Genomic DNA, 25,048 nt, shown 5'->3' on the forward strand with positions numbered 1-25,048 from the left:
AACAAATTACATATAGAGTGACAATCAGACAATCTTTATGGCCTATAAGAGATCTAAAAACAGGTGTACAAATGGTGGACTACCTACATGCTAACTAACCATCAGCCTCTTTTACTTTGAAACTCAGTGGTCTGTTTCGAGTCTGGGTTGCAATCTTGAAAGTTAAACCACTTAGTGAGCTGTATTTGCAGACAAGTTGGCATCTTCCAAGCAAAATACAGGGGACTCTGGCAGTCTGCGAACAAATAAAGCAATCACAATGAGGTCTTCAGTGCAGCACCAAATACCTCTTGGTGATCGGTTTCACCAAGCAACTTCCAGCGACCACTTGGGAAATGCTGATTTTTTACAAACAACCAGTGGTTGCCAGGTGGTCACAGGCAGGTCTCTTGACCTGGGTGATTGGGACTAAAGATGCTTGAAACGTCAGTTTTCCAAGGACCCTTGTGAAGTTAGCCACAGTCTTTCATCTTACTTTCTGCTTTCTCCTTACTTAATCTCAGGCTTACTCCATAATGCTAACATTGACTCTCTTTGGGGCTTTGCTGTAGGACTCTTCTAGTTTTTGCTGATGCTGAAGAGTGAATTTAGGACCGGTCAGACAATCCCCTCATTGTACTACATAATGAAAAACTTTAGCACTATGTTTCTAACTATATAATAATCCCCTGACTAAATGATCTCATTGGAATTAACATCTAAAGAACTAGACAGCTACATTGACAGGTAAAGTTGGATTGAAATTACATATATGAGAATTTGCACTTTTAAGAAAGTCTGTATAAGCAGACAAGATGGGTTGAAGAGCACAAATACACCTGGCATCATTTTCAAGTTTTCTCTTCATTCCGTTTAGTTTATTTTGACAAAACCTGATCACAAAAACAACTTATTAGAAAATTGTCTTGGTTCAAGTTAAAATACGTCTTTTTACAATTTCACACACATGCTACAGGACTCGATTTTCTGACTAACTTAAGTTAATAAATTAACAGCTTGCACACACAGCCTGTCTGCTCACGTTCTCAGGGTGGACATCCTCACGTAAACACTGGACAAAGTACTCTGAACCACATTTGTGGTCATTTCTGCTCCAGTAAGTGTAGCATGACCTCACACAAAAACACACAGAATCACTTGCATAGCTTCCAACAGCTATGGTATCACGACTTGTAATTAGTCCACTATACAACTCATACGAATTTCAGTCCTCAGACTGAACAGACTGCGACTGTCTGTTCCGTCCAAATAGTGATTGTTGACACGATAGATAGAATTAGTCCATTTCCCATAAAAAAGTAGATCGCATAAACTAATCATTGGACTTACACACACTTACACACTTGACAGCCTTTAGTGTTTTCTTTGAACATATATAATTTACTTATGCATTAAAATCTAAAGCATTACTGCAAAAATTCAAGCACATTGAGCACATTAAGCCACGTCTATGAGTGGTACATTGCTTCACTTGCACAAAAAAGAGGACAAGTGGAATTAGCAAGAAAGACGTGGAGCCTGTCTACTTAGTCCTTGTATGATGTAATCTATGGGAATTTCCAAAGACCAACATCTCCTTTCACCTGCAGGATGTAAACATCACCATAATGACTTTAAGTAAGTCTATCACATTTAGCTGACACATTTTGTTGCAGTCCATATCAATACAGACTTTAACCCGCTTTGAAGTTCTGCTCTGGATCTTTAGCAACATTACAGCATTATACTTGTCACTGTAGGCCAAACAGCTTTGGCAAAAGATGCCTTCTTTAGGTCTTGCTGATTAGTGTTACATGCGTTTAAGGTTAATGCGTTTGAAATTGTGCATTTTTGAAATGAAGCGAGATAAATTGCCGCCCCCTCGCTTTGTGGTATTGCACATTTAATTTCTTCCGCTAACAAAAGCAGCAATCAGATGCAACCAAATGAAAAGCAGACATGAAGACAGAGCTAATGAAGCCAGCGAGGCACCAAAAGGCTTCTCGAAAATGTTTACTACTGTAAAAATGTACTACAGATGAACAATGCTGGACTGTGATTCATACACAGTACATTTGCTGTGTAACTAAGAGCAGCTTACACTCTTACTTAGTAATGACACAGCTAAAGGCACAAGGGTTATTTATCGGTGATTTTAGGATCGTTAGAAGATTAATACCCTTGGGGGGGTTAAAGGCTTACTTTCATCTTAGACCTGCCCCGACAGAGAAAGCTGAGGTTAGAGAGACAGCGTGCGGGTTGAAAGAGGTAAAGCAGACTGTCAGAAGACACCAAGAGTCTTCAAACGCTGCCATGTTGGAGTTATGTGTGTGTGTTGTGCTTGGGTTTATGTGTGTATCACTTTAACCCCATAATGAGAAGCCTTGAGGGGGTCCATAGCCATTTGGCAGATCTTAATTTCCTGATTTCAAAAAAAAAAAAAAACTGTCTCCCCTTTTATCTCCTTTTCAGCAGTGACACACACACACACACACACACACACACACACACACACACACACACACACACACACACACACACACACCGGTTGTGGTCTTACCACAAGTACTTGTGCAATTAAGCCTGTTCTGCCCTTAAAAGCGAATTGTGCGCATTTATAGCCCCCGTATATGTGTGTTCATGTGCGTGTGTGCATGTGCGTGTATGTGGATGCTGTAATTAAGCAAGATCAAACCTCTGGGTTTGTAGAATTAGCCATCGTTGAAGATCAGAAGGTTTTTAGTCAAGTGTGAGACAGGGAAGAATGAATTTAGAGGTTTGGAGCCAGGCAGCAGACAGATTGTGACCTCAGATAATTGTGGTCTCTTCCTTTTTTTGTCTCTCAGACACACTGACACATACACAAAAATACTTTGATACTCTCGACAAGTTCAGATGGATTTAAAGTTCAGCCGTCAGTGTGCAAAACTGATCTGATCTGACCTGGGGCCACACCGGTTAAAACGGTAAAACACGTTTTTATCAAAGTGTCAGTGCATGTGTTTGCTGGTTTTCTGATTTAGGCAGCTAAAACTACTGGTACATGTCGGGGAGTCATTGCCTTGATGGATGATGAAAGCCAGTCCTGCTACAAGACAGCGCTGTTGTTAATTTCCATGAATGCATCTTGATGACTGTTAAACTGATCCATACTTAAAAAGATATCATAGAGCAATATGAAATTGATTTTAATGACCGATTTTAATGAGGTCACGTACTTTTTTGTACAATGTTCTTTTGATAGCTGATGACCATATAATCAGGATTCAAACATGTTGGGATTTTTGTGGATTCTTCAAACAAAAATGTTATTTAATTTTATATTGCAGGAAGAAAAAAAATGTTAACTGTACTGAGCCACAGATACACCGGAAATTGTGACTTGAAAGTACAAAAAAAAAATCTGTTCGTTTGCATAATGATGTGTCATCCAGTATTTAGTATGTGTCATGACCCGTTATAAACAGGCAGAAAAATGACTGTATCTATTATCTGATGCCTGTTATCCAGCAGGATAACACACCATGTCACAAAGCTGAAATCATCTCAGTCTGACAACGAGTTCACTGTACTCAAATTTGTGACAAAACGTCAGCAGCTAAGTGATGCTATTAAGTCAGTATGGACCAAAATCTCTGGGGAATGTTTCCAGCACCTTGTTGAATCTATGCCATGACGGACTAGCAAGGTAGAAATAATAATAATAATAATAATTAGAACGGATCCCAGCCAGCTGAGTTACTCGGAGACATATGTATTTAGTTCCCCGTTGACAGTGATAAACTAATGACTTAATAATAATTTAGTAATTTAATGTTACAAGCAAAATATATCAGTGAATGGTATTTAAACATAGACACAGACAGCCACACACACACACACACACAGAAATGCTGTATACTCAGTGCAGGACAAACATACAGTGACTAAAATCAGAGACACTTTCTTGGAAACGCTTGCATTTCCAAGAAATAAACAAGCAATCAAACAATACCACACAGCAGATTAATTTCTGGCACATTAAGGGGGAATACACACATGTTTTATGAAGTGCTGCTATCAACAACCTTATATCCAAACACAGCTGTCATTTCACAAAAACCAAACTAAACAAGCTTTCTCTTCGTCCGGGATTTTATAGCTTTCCCGACCTTTGCAAACTCTTCGTTTTCGCGTTAGCTTGTCATTAAACCGTTTAGCAGCGAGGTAAAGAATATTTTAGCGTGTTTGCAGAAACAATCACAAAATGTAAAATTGCTGTTTACCTAATGTCAACTTAATGATCGCAGTAGCTGTGGAAGTATGATTTGAAAATGGATCCTAGGCATTTTATTTTAAGTGTTTTCCTTCTCCTTTAACCTGTGCTTAGCAGAACTATAAACTGAATTAGAAACATCAAATTGATTTATTACCTACTGATCGACTACATTACTCTGGGGATTTACACCCTACTGCAAGCCAACTTTTTCCACCCTGGTTCCATACCAGGTTAGCATTAAATATTAGTTGCACTATTAAGTGGCAGCCATCAGTGTGAAACTAAGCTTGAAATATGTTTTTACTCGCGTTTCAGCTGAGGTTGAGGTTTGGAGAAAATTTCTAACCTAACGTGACAGAGACATAACAAAGAAATAGGCGTATAATTAAATGTTGTTAAGTGATATCACCAACCTTTATTGAAGCAGAGGTTAGCCAACGGTGATGTGTGCTTGTAGTTATGAGTCAGAAGAATGCCATGGGCTGTTCTGTTGCTATTACTTGCTCTTGGTGTGACGTGCTATCAGCATGAGAGTGAAGTCATTTGGGCCACACCGACACTTACACACACACAGACACACAATATCCCCACTGACAGCACTGCTGTCGGCAGGATGCTGAGATTCATAACAATGCTGTTTTATGATTGAAGTTTTGTGCAGGAGTCTGAATGCTGGAATGTTTGCATGAATATAATTCGAATTAACAACCTGTCTTTCTCTCAGCTCTCCCAGGAAGAACACACAAAAATGTCAGAAAGGAGGGAGAAGAAGTCGATCTTTCTGTCCTCGTTATTGGTAAGTTTTCCTCTCCTGCCTCATATCCGCTTATTTTACCTTATATTTGATAAAATCTTCTCCCTTGGATATCTTCATATATCACTTACTCCCCCTCTCCACCCCTTATCTTTGGCTGTTTGCATTCCTCTGCTCTTCTCTTTACTTTTTTCTTCTTTTCTTCTGAAATCATAAAGCAGTAGCTTTAATTTAACTTCGTCATCTTGTTTTTGATGCTGACCCCTCAGAAACCCATATTGGTCCAGCAGTATGGCTCGCAGCCATAATAAACTCCACATTTGGCACAGGAAAAAAACAGACTTTGTGGTTTTATGTGCCAGCAGCTTGCATAACTCTTCAGCACTTGTACCAATTAGTGAACCTTGGAGTTTTTATAGAACAGATATCTTTATAATCTGTCTTACAATCTGGAGATTCTCAGCTTGTTTTGATGTTGAAACCTACTGGCAGTCTTCTGACACACACCCTCATCTTAACCTCTTTCCCAGAATGACAGACAGTATACTTCTCGGCTACTGTCATACAACATAGCACCCTTTTGATGATTATAGAAGTGATGGATACTAGCACTATATTATTTGCAGTCCCCTTACTTTCTGCTAAATTTTAATTCTATAGGCTGAGATAATTATTAGACGTTAAAGAATGCGTCATCTTGCTTTAAATGCTTTTTAAATACATCAGTTGCATTGAAAAAAATTGAAAGCCGATGTGCTTTAAACATGCATACACTTGCAAGGCCAGCAGGGGGCGACTCATCTGTTCGTCTGTGAAGGTTCTCAGTCATCCAGGTCATCGTAGTCAAAGGAGCTTGCAAAGAAAAGCTTTTCTTTGCGCACTGCAGTTGGACAATCTGTGCTGTTAGTAAAGGGAAGTAAATAGAACAGCTTACTAGTGACAATAAACGAGCACTCTACTTATCCCACATTTAAAGCTCATCTTAAAGAAGCTGATGGGAAACCAGGTCTGTGACCATTTGAAACGAATTTCTCTCTGATGAGGTATTAATATCTGTTTTTGCTGAATCTCTTTTTTTATGCGACTTTCCCTGGGAAACCAGATGTAAAACAGCAGTTTTGATCAAATCTGGCATCTTTAAATCTTTAAATATTTTTGGTATCTTGATGTTGATTAGCATGTGTTGTAACTGTTAAATGAATAAAGACACAAAGAAAGACAATATCTAAATGTCTCTTGCAGAAAGTGATTGCTCTCAGTGACTCCACACTAGCTCTTAAACGAAGGATTTCAGTTTCAAACTAAACATTTTAAATCCACCAGTTTTAATTTACTCATCACTGGAAGCACTACTTAACCTGTGAACTATTGCAAGCTAATCTGGAGGATCTGGTTTGACTCACCAAATATCTGGTATGAGATAATATATGCAGTCAAATACTGAATATCTAGACACATAAACACACTCGTGGTGTAGATGTATATTTATTTAAATGGTGCCTTATCTCTGCTGACATGAGATGGTTATTAGGGAGAATACAGTGAGTGGGAGATGTTATTAAACAATAGAGAGAAGATGGAGAAACTTAGTCATGCACAGTCATGCACTCATTTACTTTCACTCCATCATTTTCTGGACTGCAAATGATTTTTAAAAGTCAGTTTGTTTGTTTGGAAAAGGACAAAGTGTGCTGGTAAAGCTATAAATACCAGCTGCTACTTATTACAGTGAGCCACAGTGACACGGCACAAAGACACATAGGCTACACCGTCACATTTTCACATTTTAGAGGATGTTATACTGACTTGCGTTCATTTCCAAATCTTAACCAATACCACAACTTTTCTTCATGCAACCCTAACCTACACCTGAAAGGTCTAAACCAGGTCTTCACCTCACACTTCAGCGATTGAGGTTAATGAGTTACTGTGCAGATATATTTATGTCTAAACAAGATGAGTAACACAACCACAAACAAATACACACACATTCAATTGATGGGATCATGCAAACTCTTGTTTGACATGAGGACAGCTAACGATGGTCTCCATCTGAGCTATTGCAGACAAAGAAGTCAACATGTTTGTTTTATTTGCTGCTTGTTTATTTCCAGTTAAAGTGAAGATGCTGATTCATGGATGTTTAACTTTATTTATAGACTCTATAAATAAAATGAAAGATGGATGTAGGCCCTATATATATCATCAGCCATTTCTTTGTGGCGAAACTGGAGTATCTGCTTTTCCAGAACTTAAACTATGATAATAAGAATTAAAAAATGATGTTTAAGGCAAATACCAATACCAATATTAGGTGATTTAAATATCTGATAGTCCAAAATATTGGATGATTAAGTAAATAAACAACTACAACAGTGTAGCTGTTTGTTTACTGATCTGTTTTTGCTTGAATAAGCTGGTTGTTGTATTTCCAAACACAACTGTTAGTATTGGGAAACTTGCAGAGTGCCCTCTGGTAGACAAACTATGCAATGTCAACACTTGTAACATAGTTGAAGAGTGTTTCTCCTGATTATGATTTATTGGAAATTACAAATTCCACTACTGATAGATCAGCAAATAAGTAATATTAGCCGTGTGATAAATCTGTTAGATTAGGCGTCGATCTGGATCTATTAAGCAGCAGTGCCTTTAATCTTTTTGCCGGTTGCAAACATGTCTTGCACAGGGAGTCTGTCAGCAGTAGTATGTATCTGTCATTTCTGTTTTCACAAGTTATTATATGTTGTTTTGTCCTTATTTCGTCTGATCTCGACTCCACTTTTCTGACTCTCTTTCTCTTCCTCCAGGTGTGTTGTGTGTTTGCTAGTGCAGAATATAACATCTGTGGACAGAATGAGTTCTTCAACCAGACCAGTAACAGCTGCCAGGCCTGCCCTCAGTGCCAGCCAGGACATGAGCCATATATGGTGAGAATGCATGCATGCACTCATACATAAAAAATGTTAATTTAAGTCGTAAAATTTTTACACTATCTGAGTACATTTTGAAATCAACTGTTGGAATCAACTGACAGCACGAGTGAAGGAAATGCAGTAGCGAATCATCATCAAACTAAGACCGTCAAAAACTGAAGAAAAAACGGACTTTTTGAATGTAGGTGTCAGTTTTGCTTAGACCACCCACAATCCATGCATTCCAACACATACGCATATATACAAATACACAGCACGCACACATAGCTGCACGGTGAAGGGTGCCTTAATTTAAATGAACAATTTCTTTATGGTTTATTGCTATCATTGACTTCAACGTGAAGGCATGCATTACAGTGAATGGCTTGCAGTAGTCACATAGTGATTTAGCCCTCGTCAGTCAGTCTGCCAACAGCCAAAGCAAACAAAGTGCAGGTAAATGCTTCAGTGGGCACCTAGGGGTGCCACACCCGCTTGAGAGAGACAGCTGCACTCAAGGGTGAACAGAATGAATTACAAGCTGTTTTCACACATGCTCTACATCTTTAAACTTTTCTCAGTATTACTGGTGGAGCTGCTTATGGGAACGCAAGTGTCCTACTTAGTCAAAGCAGAACAGTGTATGGTCTTTATCCTGCCAGGTAAATAGCACAAAGACATTGTGAGGCACCCGTTTCCAAACAGAGCTGGCAAATATCCAGAATTCCCAATAAGTCATAAGTTTGGCCTCTTGCATGCTTTGCTCAGGTAGCACCCTTGACTTCAAGCAGTAGTGAGACCAACTACATTATTGTGTGGTAAAAAAGCAATGATATTTTTTCAACATTTGTAGAATTCTTGTGCATAAACAGGAAATCTATATGCTGCATTTATTTAATATTTTGAGCAGACCCTTTATTAGAATTTACTTTTATATATATATTTGTGCGTATACATGTGTCTGTTCAGTAGAAGCTGGATTCTCTGGGCTCATTAACCTGCATGAATAATGCTTAAATCATTTGATCAAAACATAGAAAGAAAAATCCAACTTCTCCAACTACTTATCTAAAGTTGATGTCCTTTAAAGCAGCTGTGGGTCATCTATTGATTGGAATGTCGGTCATGTAATCCATGGCTCCTCTAGTCTGCAAGCGGAAGTATCCCTGGGCAAGACACTGAGCCCTGAGTTGCCCCCGGTGTTTGAATGTATAAATGTTAAGTTAAAAGCTCTTAGACAAAAAAAACACTTGTGTAGGTGTGTGTGTATGTGTGTGTGTGTGTGAATGTGGCTTGTAAGAAAGCCTTTTGAGAGCTCAAATAAAGGAGAAAAGTGCTGTATAAGTGCAATTTAAATCTAAATTTGCATAGTAGTAAGAGTTATAAATTATATTGATATAGATACGGATTTTACAAAACAGAATGAATTTTAGAAGAACCTTTTTATCAAAAACAGAAAACATGGCACACTGTTTTGTCTCATATTTTATGCTGCTGAAAATAAAATAAATGACATAAACCCGACTAAAAAAATGAATATAAAATGTTAAAACACCCTCTAGGTATTGTTAATTAAGACTAACAGTTCAAACTGTCTTGCTTTATAAGGGCTGCGTGGATGCAACGGTGAATTTGACTGACAATGTCCTCAGGATCTGATTTGTACCGGCGCACTGAATTATGTGGCGTCACTGTTTTTCCAGCTGAATGCGACTCACCTCAAATTAGGCATGATGTTATGAACGGACAAACCACCCAATACTGCAGGTTCCCTCGGCACTCTGACTGCTCAGTGGCAGTTTTTAACCACAGCAGCCTATTAAAATTGACAAAAAAAACGCTCGGCACTCTAGACTCAGCGCTGGACGGGCAAAATTAGCAGCAGCTGGATGGATGTTGTAGTGCATTCTGTATTTAAAGAGCTTAAAAAACAAGATCACAGAAAAAGCATGAACCAAGAAACGATCAAATACTACAAGTATTTTAATGATCCCCAAAGGCAGACAAAAAAACCCACAATTACACATTTGCATGGAAGTGATCACAGTGCACTAAACCCTTTGTTTCTATCTTAGTTCTCTCCTCTGGTGCTTTCCTCATTCCTGCTTTGTGTTTCCGCATGTTAACAGAAACTTCTATAAAGCAGCTGGTGAAATCAAATGATCTTTCTCCTCTTTCTCCACCTGATGGGAAGCTCAGTCTGATAATCAAGGAGTATTGCAGCCATTTGAATGTAAACCTCGAGTAGTTTCATCAGTGACATGAAAGCCCTCTTTGCACTCTGATCCTTTAGGTGCCACAGTCTGGAACAGTCTGTCACTTGTTCTTCTGTTTCCCTGACATGTTTCATGTACATGTGTGTCTTAATCACAGTATAACCAGAAAGTTCTTGCTCAAAACAGAGACTCCAAAAAGTACATGCCCGCACACACTCGCACAGACACTATGCAAGACTCCACACAGTGCAGAGAGATATTGAAGACCTATTTCAGTGCACATCTTGTATGCAGATTTCCAGGCTAGTTAACAGCCCACCCTTACATTTCTGATTTTGGTGGAAGGGTTGGTGGGGGGAGGAAAGATTGAGGAAGTGAAGAAGTACAGAAGTTTTACATCAGATTGCATCTTGTATTGTGTATTGTGATTATGGTCCCTTGTAACCCCAGCGTTTGATGAATAATATGCACTGCAAGTCTGAGGTAATCGCCTTTATTTCTCTTCACGGTCAAGTATTATAATACAAGCATAACTATCTGAGTTTCACTCACCTCCATAACTCCTATAATAAGCAAGATTCAAAAAGGCATCAATTTGCTTTTCAAAGGAACGAGTTCTTAATCATTCTGGAGAAGATTTGAGTCACTGTAATCTTGAGTATAAATGATCCAACGAGAGCTTTAACTCAAAGCGACAAGATCCTGCCGATAACCCAGCACGGTTTTATATCAAACAATCACACCGAGACTCACGGACGTCAAAAAAAGAAGGGAGAGAATATTAGATTTCTGTAAGAGTCAGCCTGCTGTAGCCTAAAGCTAAGAGGCATAGGCTTTTTTTAATAGACAGATGAAAGTGGGAGGGAAATGAAAGATGAAAGGAGCGAAAAAGAGAAAGAGGTTGATGTGTTTTTACATGTGTGTGTTTGCGTGTGGCCTGTTTGGCCTCCTAACTGAGAGGAATTACCATGTGGAGATGGGAGGAGATGGATGCTTGAAAACATACCAGTCATCTTAAACAACACCAGTCATTGAAAAGCATGCGCAGCGAAAAATCTGATTTTCCTCTTGTCTTTTGAAAAAGTAATGTCAGATTGTCTCAGAACAGAGAAACACATCACTGTTTTATAATGTGTGTGTCCACGTCACAGTTGGAATGTCAGTGATCTGTAAATTGTATTCATTTGTTTTTTTGATTTAATAATTGATCATAAAACTGAAAACGTCTCTTTATAAAAAATGTCTTTGTGTGTGCTTCGCAGACCTGCGGTCATGGTGTGAAGGATGAAGGCTTTACCTGCGTGTTGTGCCCAAAGGGAAAATACTCCGGAGGGAAATATGAGATCTGCAAACGTCACACAGACTGTCATGCGCTTTACAGTGCCACTGTTCACATACCAGGAACTCCCGAACGCGACGCAGAGTGTGGACCCTGTTTACCTGGGTAAAGCACACTAACAAGCAGAGGCAACAGCCATTTAACACACAATGCAGGACACCTTTTAAATGGTCACACAAAGAATCATTGAACTATTAAAATATACTCAGTGTTTTTCATTGGCTTCAGTTACTTAATCAATGTTAAATGGTAAATAAGACAAATGCATGCGATGAATTTCCATGTCATTATGGTCAGCTTCACCCATCTGTTATTCACTTTGCATTATAATAATAAGGTAGTGTGTCAATAAAAAAATAGCCTTTGTAGCCTTTTAAATACGCAAATGACATGTGAACTGTCACTTTTTTCCTGGTGCGTCTTCTTACATGTCCTTGTAAATACGTGTCCCATAAGAAAAACAGGTGCTTAAGCCTTAAAACATCTGGCTCAATGTTATATTTAAAAATGACTCGAACATTTGTTTGCCTCCAGTTTTAGCTGCTTAGTTTCTAAGTTCTTTTTACCTTTTCCTGATGCATTCCTGCATTTCTTGGCACACTACTGCCACCTATAGAACACTGACTGGTGTAAAACCAATGACATCACTCGAACAAATCGCCCTTTGCATGCAGACACAAGAAGAAGAAAGAATGGATCCAGGTGCTTTGTAGGACTAATTGTGATCAGAACTCCATAAAGTACATTTAAAAGCAGCCTGACATACAAAAGACATAAAAGAGTAGTCACGTGCAGTCTGAAAAAGAAAAGTACAGATCTTATGAAAATAAAATAAGCATGTGACTTTTTTAAAGAGACTTTTTTTTTTTGCTTTGTTTTGTTTTTTTCTTAACAAGGTACTTCCCAGATGACTCATTCAGTCTAATTGTACACATCGCAGCCGTATACTGCTGTCTCCTGATAAATTTACAGAGATGGATAACTTTGCTATGGATGCTAGTTAATTCTGCCAAAGAAGGATATTTATGACAACTCATCTTTAGGCAAACAGACACGGCTGATTACGTCCTGAATGGATGTTCTACTCAAGCGTCGATTTACTGTACAGCATGCATTTTTAATATGATTCGCACTCGGATGCATTATTTAGCATGTGAATAGGCTGCCGTGCTCCATTCGGTTTCATACATCCTCTCGCTTTGTATGAATACACACTAAATCTTGCACTTTTCAATTTGCACATGGCAGTTGTCTTTGCAACCCCATGCCACATAAATATTAAGTCAATAAGGGGCTTTTAAATGTTGCCAGACCTTCCTCTCCTCCCTCTTCCTTATTTGCCCTTTGCATCATCAATCATGTTGTGTCGCCGCCGATAAATTGCTTGAGTTTATTTTTTTGTTTTTTTTTTCTATTCAATCATATTTCATTGGAAACATTTTTTTGGTTACATGTGGGCAATATAGCGATATATTATATAGTAGGTAGGAAATTCATAATTAGGGGATTTTTTAAGAAACATCCCACACTATCACAAGGAGTCTAATGTTGAAATCATCTCATCCTGTCATCGCCTGGATGATGATCTGCTGTCTTCTAATTTTCAAATTTAATTTGAAAAGCACCAAATCCCAATAAGACCTGCTAAAAAATTTATAATTTGTGGTGTTTTTCCAGTATAATAATTATTATTCTGTTAATAAATAAATCAATCAATTCTTTATTGACTGTCATGTATTGAAAAAAAACTGCTCATCATAAGTGAATAAGATGCCATTTTTTTATTCTCATGAACTGTTGGACTGAGTTTGCTGTTACGGTTATATTTAAAGTCCATTACAAACATCGAATCAGATGTCTCCTTATGTGTCTGCACAGCGAAGACCTCATATATGTGTTCTATATTAAACCATTACTTAATTATCTGCAATCATGTGTATTTATTCAGATATTTCACTTGTGCCCTGAAGCACAAATGATACACTACCTTCCTCTCTTCTTTCCCCCCACAGACGCTTCATAACTTCATAAATCTGTACCAAGCCACGCTTCGTGCCCTCAAGGCATCAATTATGTACATATCCTCACAGATTCAAACTTTTAACCTTCGCTGCTTCCACATACTTTTGAATCGTGTTGAACTTATAAGTGTCTTGAAACCCGGTTGTGTCTGAAAGTCTTGCGTTTCATACATTATGTGATTTCTCTATTTAGTTTTTCTCTTGCTGCCTTTGCTAAAGACACTTTGTGTTTTCCAGGTATTACAGGTTGGGGAACAGGTCAGAAAAGCCCTATTGGATGGTTTGCCATTCCTGCCAAAACGCACCACGCAACACCAAAGAATGTAAGTTTAGCTACTTTTTTCTTAATTTTTGCTCCATTTGTTTTCACGCATTTTTTTTAAATGTTATCTCCCAACTCTAAATTTTTTCTATCCATGCATACAACAACTACAAAAGCTACCAAACATTAAAGTTTTTTTTTCCTAAATGAAAGGAAGTACAATATGACAGTGGAAAAGCAGATGTCTGCCGTAAGCCTGTGCTCCATTTAAGGAAACAATTAAAGGTCAGAGGTTGTGTTGAGTTCTGCCAGACTCTCTGATGGATACAAGGAAGTTGTACGCCCACTCCCCCCCGGATCAGTGCTTCTCTGGCTCCACAGGGCTGTTTGGCTGCTTATCAATAACATCGTTGCCTCACTGGTTATTCTGCTTACCTGACACTATATGCTATATATGTTTGTGTGTGAGTGTGTGTGTGTGCAAACTGTTGCTGCAATCACAGACATTTCTTGAGACTTGCAACACGGCGCATAAATCTTGAGCAGTCACATCTTCTTGTTTGTTTGACCGTCCTGAATTGGAGGCATAGTTGCTGTGTAGTGGATGTGTGATGTGTTGTGATATGCAAGCAGATTAATTGCTTTTTCATTGTACAATTGTCACAGAGTCTCTTGTGGGTTGTTTTCCTTTTTGCAAACTTTCAACAGTGCTAGTGTGTTTCTAATGATGAGCAGTGCTGAAGACGTTTGCAGTTCTGCTTTGCCCCCCATGTGTTCATCCAGATGTGGCAGATCAGAACATCAGCAGGATCTGAACTACGTTTGTGACCCTGGCTGGTACATCCTGCTAAGCAAACGATATTCATTGTCCCATCATTGCTCAAAATCCCCTTTGAGTCGGAAACAATTTTTATTGTGTCATATTTAATGAGCGTGTTTTGAAAGATTGAAACCCCAAAAAGCAGCCTGGGCCTGCAGAGAAGAGGGTGTGAAGTGTGTGTGTGTGTATGTTGTGCTTGTTTCTGTGTGTAAGGATAAGCACTTGATTTTCAACAGCAACCTAATTGTCTCTCCCAGGCATGGAAATGAGTGATTGAGTGATGTTGTAAAGCAATGCAAATAAGATAAGATAAAGTGATGTGAATACTACAAAGAAATGGCAAATATAGCAAGTATTAAATCTCATTTAAAACCCTTTTCATTTAAACATTTTGCATTTCTCCTCATTTTGAAGACTGGAAAATACCTTTCGTTAGATAGGGGGATTGATAAACTCCTGTAGCTCAGCTTTTTATAGTATGGATGACTGTAAAAGGGTTACCAACTGCGTATTTCCTAAACCTTCCTACTTGTTATGCTTCAGCCAAGGTGGATCTAAGTTTTGATGTTGTGGCTTCTCTTTCAGCAATATTATGCAAAAAAATACCGGCTCGGCTTTATTAAACTCAGAGAAGCTGAAGCATGGCCAAAGGAAGAACCCATTAAATGTTGGTGCCGATCCAGATCATTCTTTTATATTTCAAGACAAGGCACTGGCCTCCAAATGCCCTTCTACTTTAAAGATTTTAACCATAACTCTAAGATATGTTTGGGATACCAAATCAGTTTAAAAAGCAAATAAATCAAGTCTTTAACAAACCTGACATGAATGTAAATCATGCAGTGTGGCTTCCTGGAGTTAGGTTGGTTAGACTGGATGAATTTTTCCCTACATTTTAAATCATGCGCAATTTAATTACATCCCTTTGAATGAGGTCTTCAAAAATAATGTGCCCCCAACAGTAAATACGAAAGCTGGGAGTTCTCTTTGCTTAAGGTGAAGGCAGGCTGACACTTGCCATGTAATCTGTAAATTACCCTGGCTCCTGCCTCGCTCTGTGTGTGCGATAATTAAAACTTTGGCGGGTATGAGAAAAATAAAAAAAGAAAAAAAAAAGATGATTAGCATGTTTGTGCTTGCGCTGATGCTACCCTTTGGCAGGCTGCTGATGAGTCTGTAGACGTTGCTCAATTTCTTCGGTCACCTTTTGATTTCTGTGTGCCGTTTCTCAAGTGAGCATAAATGCACTAAAAATAAAAAGATGGCATTTCCAGTATCAACAGGGATCATAATGTTAATCTTTTTTGCCAACTCTGCTGTAAGAGGTGTCACCTCACACACTGCTGGGTAATTCTGCTCTTCTTAGTTTGTTGGGACCTAAGCAGTCAGATCGCCCAGCGAAATTATCAGTTTTTCAGCCTGGGTTCAGACTCCGAGACATGATTAAGAGATTAAACCACAAGACGCTAAAGAGAATTCCAGATCAGGTTCATATCCTTATCCAGAGAGTCTAAACAGATACCTTACGATAATAACTTCAACCACAGGACACTGCAATCTGCGTGTGTGCATGTGTCTGTGTTTGTGTATGTGTGTGTTGATATGAGGCTCTGAGACCATGGGAAGTGGCAAGCCAAATGCCAACAAGGTCTATAGTATATCAGCTCGGTGAAAGGAAAGACTGATTAAAAGAGTTGATTTATGAGCTGCCATGAGTTTACGGCTCCATTAGGAAAGAGGAAAAGCAGCTGATGAATAATCCAGAAAGAGTCACAGTGAGAGGAGGCGAAAAGAGCAGGACAGATAGGAAACAGAGGGAAATCTGGACAGAGAGTTACTGCTTTGTGTCCACCCTGCCCAATGTAACAGTTTGTTTACTGCAGCGGGAGAAGGTCTGAAAGAAATAAAGTTTTACTGCTCCTAGCGCAGATGATTTTCTTTTGTGAAATGTTAGAGTTTGGAGAATGATCCAGTGCATTGCTTTTGAGGTCAATAAAATGCAAGGCCAAAGCTAACACACTGCCAGTAGTGAATGATGGGATGCAAACTTTGCCAATAACCAATGTCCATACCATGAAGCATCTGGGGTACCTCCCTTTTTGGAGAAATCTGAAACATTTACTCATTTATGGGGATGCAGGCCTCACCAGTCACCATTTCTTTGCTTGATCCTCAATATTTAAATAGGAAGTTTAAATATTAAATTATTAATTAAGTTATTTCAACTTAGCATAAAGCCTGAAGACAGACATTAGGTAACAAAAGCCACCCACAAATGGTGAAAGGATTCTAATACACCTAAAGTCTAAAGTGCCTTTAGGTGACTAATGTGATTTGTTGTTTTTATCTAAATAAAAATGAAGCCTGTGGGACTCCGGAGGCAGCCGACAGGTATCGACAGGCCAAGCGGAATGCGGCTCGGGCAGTGGCTGAAGCAAAAACTCGGGTGTGGGAGGAGTTCGGAGAGGCCATGGAAAAAGACTTTCGGACTGCCTCGAAGAGATTCTGGCAAACCGTCAGGCGTCTCAGGAGGGGAAAGCGGTGCTCTACCTGCACTGTGTATAGTGCTGGCGGAGCGCTGTTGACGTCGACTGAGAAAATTGTCGGGCGGTGGAAGGAATACTTCGAGGACCTCCTTAATCCCACTGACACGTCTTCCGGGGAGGAAGCAGAGTCTGGGGATGAGGGGTGTGACCCACCGATTTCCGGGGGCGAGGTCACTGAGGCAGTTAAACAACTCCTTGGTGGCAGAGCCCCTGGTGTCGATGAGGTCCGCCCCGAGTTCCTGAAGGCTCTGGACGTTGTAGGGCTGTCTTGGTTGACACGTCTCTGCAATGTTGCGTGGAGATCAGGGGCAGTACCTGTGGACTGGCAGACCGGGGTGGTGGTCCCCATCTTCAAGAAGGGGGACCGGAGGGTGTGTTCCAACTACAGGGGGATCACACTCCTCAGCCTCCCCGGGAAAGTCTATGCCAGGGTGCTGGAGAGGAGGGTTCGTCCGCTAGTCGAACCTCGGATACAGGAGGAACAATGCGGTTTTCGTCCTGGTCGCGGAACACTGGACCAGCTCTTTGTCCTCTCGAGGATACTTGAGGGTGCATGGGAGTTTGCCCAACCAGTCTACATGTGTTTTGTGGACCTGGAGAAGGCATTCGACCGTGTCCCTCGGGGCGTCCTGTGGGAGGTGTTGCGCGAGTATGGGGTGTCTGGCCCATTGCTACGGGCCATTCAATCCCTATACAACCGTTGCAAGAGCTTGGTTCGCATTGCCGGCAATAAGTCGGACTCGTTCCCGGTGGGTGATGGGCTCCGCCAAGGCTGCCCTTTGTCTCCGGTTCTGTTCATAATTTTTATGGACAGGATTTCTAGGCGCAGCCAAGTGGCGGAGGGCTTTCGCTTTGGTGGCCTCAGAATCTCATCTCTGATTTTTGCGGATGATGTGGTTCTGTTGGCTTCATCGGGTGAGGGCCTCCAGCTCGCACTGGAGCGGTTCGCAGCCGAGTGTAACGCAGCGGGAATGAGGATCAGCACCTCCAAATCTGAGGCCATGGTTCTCAGCCGGAAAAGGGTGGAGTGCCCACTCCGGGTCGGGGATGAGTTCCTGCCCCAAGTGGAGGAGTTCAAGTATCTCGGGGTCTTGTTCGCGAGTGATGGGAGAAGGGAGCTGGAGATCGACAGACGGATTGGGGCTGCGGCTGCAGTAATGCGGACGCTGCACCGGTCAGTCGTGGTGAAGAGGGAGCTGAGTGTAAAAGCGAAGCTCTCAATTTACCGGTCGATCTACGTCCCTACCCTCACCTATGGCCACGAGCTGTGGGTAGTGACCGAAAGAACGAGATCGCGGATACAAGCGGCGGAAATGAGCTTCCTCCGAAGGGTGGCTGGCCTCTCCCTTAGAGATAGGGTGAGAAGTTCGGCCATCCGGGAGGGGCTTAGAGTAGAGCAGCTGCTGCTCCACATCGAAAGGAGCCAGCTGAGGTGGTTCGGGCATCTGGCAAGGATGCCCCCTGGGCGCCTCCTGGGCGAGGTGTTCCAGGCATGTCCCACCGGGAGGAGGCCCCGGGGCAGACCCAGGACACGCTGGAGAGATTATATCTCTCGGCTGGCCTGGGAACGCCTTGGTATTCCCCCGGACAAGCTGGAGGAGGTGGCTGGGGAGAGGGAGGTCTGGACCTCTTTGCTTAGGCTGCTACCCCCGCGACCCGACCTCGGATAAGCGGATGAAGATGGATGGATGGATGGAAAAATGAATTGAATTTGTTTAGTTTTCACTGAATACTTGAAGTAATGTGATTTCCGGGTCACGTGTGTTGAAATGCGTGGCGATGGACGTGAACTCCAAATTATCCATAAACGAGAATGTGTGTGTTATAGCCGCAGTTAACGAAGTAGACTGAATTACGACACTCAGCCTGTCTCTGTGTGTGTTTGTGTTTGTTTCCCAGGCATGCAAACCAACAAACCGAAAGAAAAAACAATATTTCACAGTGGTAGCACAACTGTGTTCCCTTCTGTAATTAAAGGTATACACAAATACACACAAACGCAAATATCATCCTCTGTCTCATCAATCACCCATTCTTTCTCTTTCTCTCTCTCGTTTCTCACAACACATAACTTTACATCATTGCCTCCATCTTTCAGATTCCCACGGACAGGGTCACCTGGCAACAGCTCTCATTATCGCCATGTCGACCATTTTCATCATGGCCATCGCCATTGTTCTCATCATCATGTTTTACATCCTGAAGGCCAAACCGAATGGCCAGGGTGAGACGAATAAACAAACACGCGCGCAAAATCTCATCTGAAAAGTAGATGTTTGCGTTTTTTGTGATATTTATAATGAGCGCGTGTGTTTTTTGGCAGCGTGCTGCTCCGGACAGGTTGTGAAAGCAGTGGAGGCTCAGACCAACAAACAGGAAGACAAGAAAGACGTCCCTGGTGAGACAGGCTGCGCACACTCTACAATTAATGACACGAACACTGTTATTATTGTTTGAGATGTTTTTTTTCCACTCTCATAATTGGTAGTAAAAAACAATTAATTTGTTTACATGTGTGCTAGTATCCCGCTTATGAGCCTTATAATGGTTTTGATTATACATTGCGATGTTTATGGGAAATATGAGTAATATACTTGCATAAACAATTGTAACATTTTCCACATTTTTGGCCATGTGTAAAGATGCAGACACACTTTTGACCCCATCTTGCGTATCCTCTCTCGCTCTCTCTTTCTTTCTTTGTTTTAATTGGATAATGGCTTGGATTGAAAACAAGTCAAACAAGTTGACATTTTAAGGCAGAAAAATACAAATACAATACATGTGTTCAATACATGTTTTTAATAACTAGGATACTAGGAAGCCAGTGAGGAACTCTCCACTTCAAGCATATGTGCCACAAATTTGGCTTTCAACTCTAAGGCCACATAAAGTTGGTGCTTTTTTCCCCCCTTTTCTTTTTGTTCTTAAAACCAACGTCAGCTGTGCTTAAGAAGAAAAGTAGCTGCAGTTACCGGCATCATTCAGAGTACTTAATATAGACGCAATTATAAGCTAATATACCACAAGATATTTCTTCCACAATCTATTACAAGAGGATAGTTCCCTGTCCTGAAGGGTAGAAACAAAATAACTACGAGCATACATTTACTTTGGGACATTAGGGGTTGTTTATGCGCCGACCATCTGTTTTTCTTCTCTAACTTTCTCATTGTTTTCATATCTGTAAAAGTAAACAGGCCGACAGTCACTAACTGATCATTACCATGTTTCCATAAACTCCCCTCACATGTTGCACATTTTCAAAAGCTTAGCCCACAAAATATATACTCGATAAAGTTAAATCAAACTTAAAAAGCGCGCTTCAAATAGCACAAAGACACACAAATGTACATGATTAGAGAAACAAGAGCAACTCTAATTAGCATTTTTTCCACTCTTAGCTTTAAAGACTATAAGATGACTCAACAAATAGTTGCGATGACACGAATGCGTTCAGCAGTCAGCGGAAGTATGAATAGAAACCACGCGGCAGCACTAAATCCTGCAGAAAAAAACCCTTACAAACCTTAATTCAGGTAAATGAGTGACTGGCTTTGTCAAACCAAACACCGAATGTTATCTTTGGACAAGGTGTCCACACATGTATTACCCAAAGCTTTATTGAAGCGCTCTGGGCTCAGCTGATAATGATTTTTCTTTTTGATTGAAGTTAGACATTGCAGTCTGTTCTGCAACCATTACATACTGAAGAAGAAAAAAAAGTGTTTCCTTGTATTTGAAGAGCGCTTGGAGCAGCTTCCACATGTGAATTATAGGACACATGTTAAAATCTGTCCTGTAACCAGTGCAGTGCTGACCATGTGTCATCAAACAAACTGTATCATCTCATCAGATCTAATAGAATCCTGTATAAATGTTAATACTCTGCTGTATTTATGTGCACACATACAATTTGGAGCGTTATGTTTTCAAATGCAGCTGTGTGCTTTTACACTTTATGTGTGTGTGTGTGTGTGTGTAGGCTGATAGACGTGCAGCGTGATGAATACATCATGGTGGAATGCAAAAGCTTCTAGAGACGAAGTCATACGTTGCTTTAGGCGCCGTTTTTCATGACAATGATGCTCTGTTCGATTTCAATCCCAGACTGGCTGAATAACCACTTACATGTGGTGTAAATGAGAACACACACACACTCACACAGTTACTGTATCACTGGCCACAGACACATTAAAACTTAAGACGTGATAGGTTAAAAAAGAAAAAAAAAAGTGGTTAGAGAGTCATTAAAGCTAAATGTCTTCATTGTTAGTTAATTTTGGGTTATCGTAATTGGCTGGGTCAGTGCGAGTCTGTGAATGCACTCTGGATGACTGGTGTGTGTATTTGGGAGACAAGCCCATTGCTTGGAGCTCTACCGGTGCTATCTGCCACTCATGTAGACACTGACTTAATAAGGCTCCAAGATGAAAGACACAGGCGCTTTATTTCACACACACCCTTACACACACACACACACACACACACACACACACACACACACACACACACACACACACACACACACACACACACACACAGGGCTTGTTCCACTTTGGTATTCACTCATTATGCTGTCTATCCCTATCAGTGTCCATGATGTAAGTGTAATTTAATATAATATCCGCTGTAATCATTTTTATGTATTACTCCAAGTGCAGTTCCGTTTTAAGGAAAAAAAGCTTTTAGCCTCAGGAACCCATGTTCATATTTATATTCTAATTGATGCCAATGTGGATTAAAAATTGCTCGTTTGATGCAGTCAAAAAAAGCTGACAAAAGTGGATTGGTGCGCTTTTCTTTTTAGTTTGGGGCTTGTGGATCACTTGTGTGTTCGTAACGAATTTTTGTCGATGATATTTTTGGGTTTGTTTGGTGAATAATGTGTCTCGACACCATGTACTGTAGCACACTTGATGTCTTATGGTCACTGAGGTTTTCTGTGTGTCTCTTGGTTTTCTTATTCTGAAAACACCAGTAATCCTGTGCGCTCTCTCTTTTGTTGTCGCAGACAATGTGGTGATATTCTCAGAGAAAGACGAGTTCGACAAACTGAAAGCTCCTCCTCAGAAGACTGTGAAAAGGTGAGAGAAGAGTCTGACTCACTGGCCTACTTCAGCCTGAGTGCACAAATAGGTTCAGACAAAATGAAAAGCTTCTCTGTGATTGCTGGTAAAAAAAAATCCAGGCAGCTTAAAGTTTTAGGCAGCAAAAAACTGAAAGCGTGATCCGGTAAGAACTGACATGCAGCTTGTTATGAGCTCAGCTACACTGGGTCTGCAAAAGATGAAGGGCTCCACACACACGTGCATGATTTTAGGGATTTAGATCAAGGCGATAAACAAAAGACTTTATTTTATCCAGTGAGATCTTTATAACCAAGGCTATAATAGAAAATCTGCTACAGTACAATCAATCAATCACATGGCAGCAACTAAATGGATTTAGGGATTTAGACATGGTCAAGACAAGCTGTTGATGTTCAAACTGAGCATCAGAACGGGGAAGAAAGGTCATTTAAGTGACTTTGAAGGTGGCGTGGCTGTTGATGCTAGATGGATTAGTGTGAGTAGTTCAGAAATTGCTCATCTACTTGGATTTTCCTACACAAGCATCTCTAGATTTTTGCAGAGAATGGTCTGAAAAAGAAAAATATTCAGTGAGTGGCATCTCTCTGGCTGAAAATGAGTTTTTGATGCCAGAGAGGAAAATCGCCTGACTGCTTCGAGCTGACAGGAAGGCAACGGTAACTCAAATAACCACTTGTTAAAACCAAAGTATGCAGAAGAGCATCTGTGAATCCACATGTCAAGTCTTGAAGCAGAGGAATTACAGCAGCAGAAGTACCATGGTGTACCTATATCCTGATGGCCGCTAGAAGCGCGGTAACATATCACAAATAGTCTCAAACTTGTGTTAAACATGACAATGAGTTCACTGCACTCAGATCATCTCTAAAGTCACCAGATCTCAATCCAATAGAGCATCCTTGGGATGTGGTCGAACACGAGATTCATATCACGGACTGAAAAAAGCTGAAAATTTGCAGCAACTGCATGCTGGCCTGTCAAGATGGGCCGAAGTCTCTGAATGTTTCAAACAGCTTGTTGAATCTATGCAAAGTATTAAAGCAGTTCTGAAGGCAGAAGAGGGTCCAATCCGGTACTAGCAACATGAAACTAAGAAAGTTGGCAGCGATAGTATTTTAAATACATTATTAATTACAATAATGATTAGACAAATGAGTTTAAATGGATCTGCTGAATGTTTATTGACTTTTTTTACTGTATGAAATTTCTATAAAACAGCAAAAAGGGTCTTGTAATTTTATTATACTGAGGTTATAGAAGCCAAACATATCCAGTGGACATAAGCAGAAAAATTATCACATTTAGGAAAATAAGTTCAAAAAAGGAATAATAAGGTATGAAAGAATAACTGCCAACCCATTTACTCCTAAATTGTAAATGAACAAACTTATGTGTGGTCTTCAAACCAAAATACTTTTATCTTCCAAGCATAACACTATCCATAGATGAAATGTGCAAATGTTGGTGACTTCAGGATAACTGTGCTAAATGTATCGCTAATAATGTATATGTCCACTCACTGTTAGGCACACCCACTGTGACTTTCTTAACCACACGAAGTAGAATTACTTTTTTACTTTCATAAATTTTTACTTTATGGCAAATGCAGATTCATTAGATTTCACATGTGTACCCAATGAAGAGGCGACACTCTCTGAATGTGCGTTATATGTTTGTGTATACTAATGTGTGCGTTTGCATTTGTATTTGGTGCCGTAGACTCAACAAAGAGAATCTTTAATCAGTATTCTGGAACGTGCCCATAATTAAGCGACCACAAAACAAGTCACTGCAGTTTTGTCCTGTATATACATACACATATGTGTAGTGTTCAAAACACATTCATTTTGGGTTTTTCTTTGTCTTTTTTTTTAATTTAGTAGAAAGCCATTATGTGGCTTTGGAGAAGGCAAAGGAGGTGGGTTTGGAGGGGGATGTGAGGGCTACAGATGAGCCCTGAAGTCTGGCAAATACTGAGAGACAAACAGAGAGGGTAGTTGTCAAGCGGGATAGGGGTATTTATTCCAGGCCTCATCTTAAACCACCACCAGGTAAAAGCATGTCCTGGCAGACAACAAAAGAACGACAGTTTTCTTACCTTCCTCTTTCACCTACATCTTGTTCCGCATGTGAGGACAGTGCTGCTGGTGGCTAATGTGCATAAAGCATACAGTACTGCACGCAAAGTTACAATGAAGCACTGTGTTCAGATGTTACAGTGCTCGTAGTCAGCACGCTTAGATTGATAATACTGAGACGGGTGTAAATTAGAGAATAAAAGAGCCACACATATGCACACACACACTCCACAGCATAAATAGTGTGGTACAGCAGCATGCCAGAGGATGTGCTAACTCACTGCATTAGCTGCCAGAGTGGGTGTAAGATGTCTGGGAAACAATGCCATGTTGTGTGTGTGTGTGTTTAGAAGATGAGTCCAGGACATCGAAACAATGGCATTCTGTAAGCATCTCTGTCAAAAAAAAGCGCTTTTGCGAGAAAATCCAGAGCAGAGAGAGAAAGAGGGAGAGGAGCGGTATTAAAATGATATTACATAGTATCATATTTTAAAATGCCCTGCTTATTTCAGTCAATCACAGGAACTGCTTAGAAACATCAGCAACAAAACAGCATTCTTCTCTGATTCCTGCTACGTTTGCAAAGACAAAAGTCATTCTTTGGGTGTTAGTTGTCACCATTTGCATGTTAATGTAATAGTGTTACAGCAGGCAGGGCAGAATTGCTCTGACTGCAACAAAAGAGTGGCTTTTTATGCGTGAAAAGCAGCGTCCAAGTGTAAACGTGCAGTCGCCAGTTTACTTGGCATACCCAGCTACAGCTAGGG

The 25,048-nt window shown here is 40.4% G+C and overlaps 1 protein-coding gene across 2 annotated transcripts in view; it reads left to right on the forward strand.

Annotated features, from left to right (window-relative positions):
- edar (ectodysplasin A receptor) overlaps positions 1-25,048 on the forward strand; it is a 36,472-nt gene that overhangs the window by 7,062 nt on the left and 4,362 nt on the right. For both annotated transcript variants that reach the window (XM_004555546.3, XM_076875160.1), the window contains exons 2-9: positions 4,962-5,033; positions 7,802-7,921; positions 11,385-11,566; positions 13,720-13,805; positions 19,010-19,087; positions 19,209-19,334; positions 19,434-19,508; positions 22,125-22,197. In XM_004555546.3, coding sequence (XP_004555603.1) covers positions 4,986-5,033; positions 7,802-7,921; positions 11,385-11,566; positions 13,720-13,805; positions 19,010-19,087; positions 19,209-19,334; positions 19,434-19,508; positions 22,125-22,197 — 788 coding nt within the window. In that variant the 5' untranslated portion in view covers positions 4,962-4,985. The remainder of the gene's footprint in view (positions 1-4,961; positions 5,034-7,801; positions 7,922-11,384; positions 11,567-13,719; positions 13,806-19,009; positions 19,088-19,208; positions 19,335-19,433; positions 19,509-22,124; positions 22,198-25,048) is intronic.

Source organism: Maylandia zebra, linkage group LG16 (genome assembly GCF_041146795.1).
Source record: "Maylandia zebra isolate NMK-2024a linkage group LG16, Mzebra_GT3a, whole genome shotgun sequence".
Classification (NCBI taxonomy): Eukaryota; Metazoa; Chordata; class Actinopteri; order Cichliformes; family Cichlidae; genus Maylandia; species Maylandia zebra.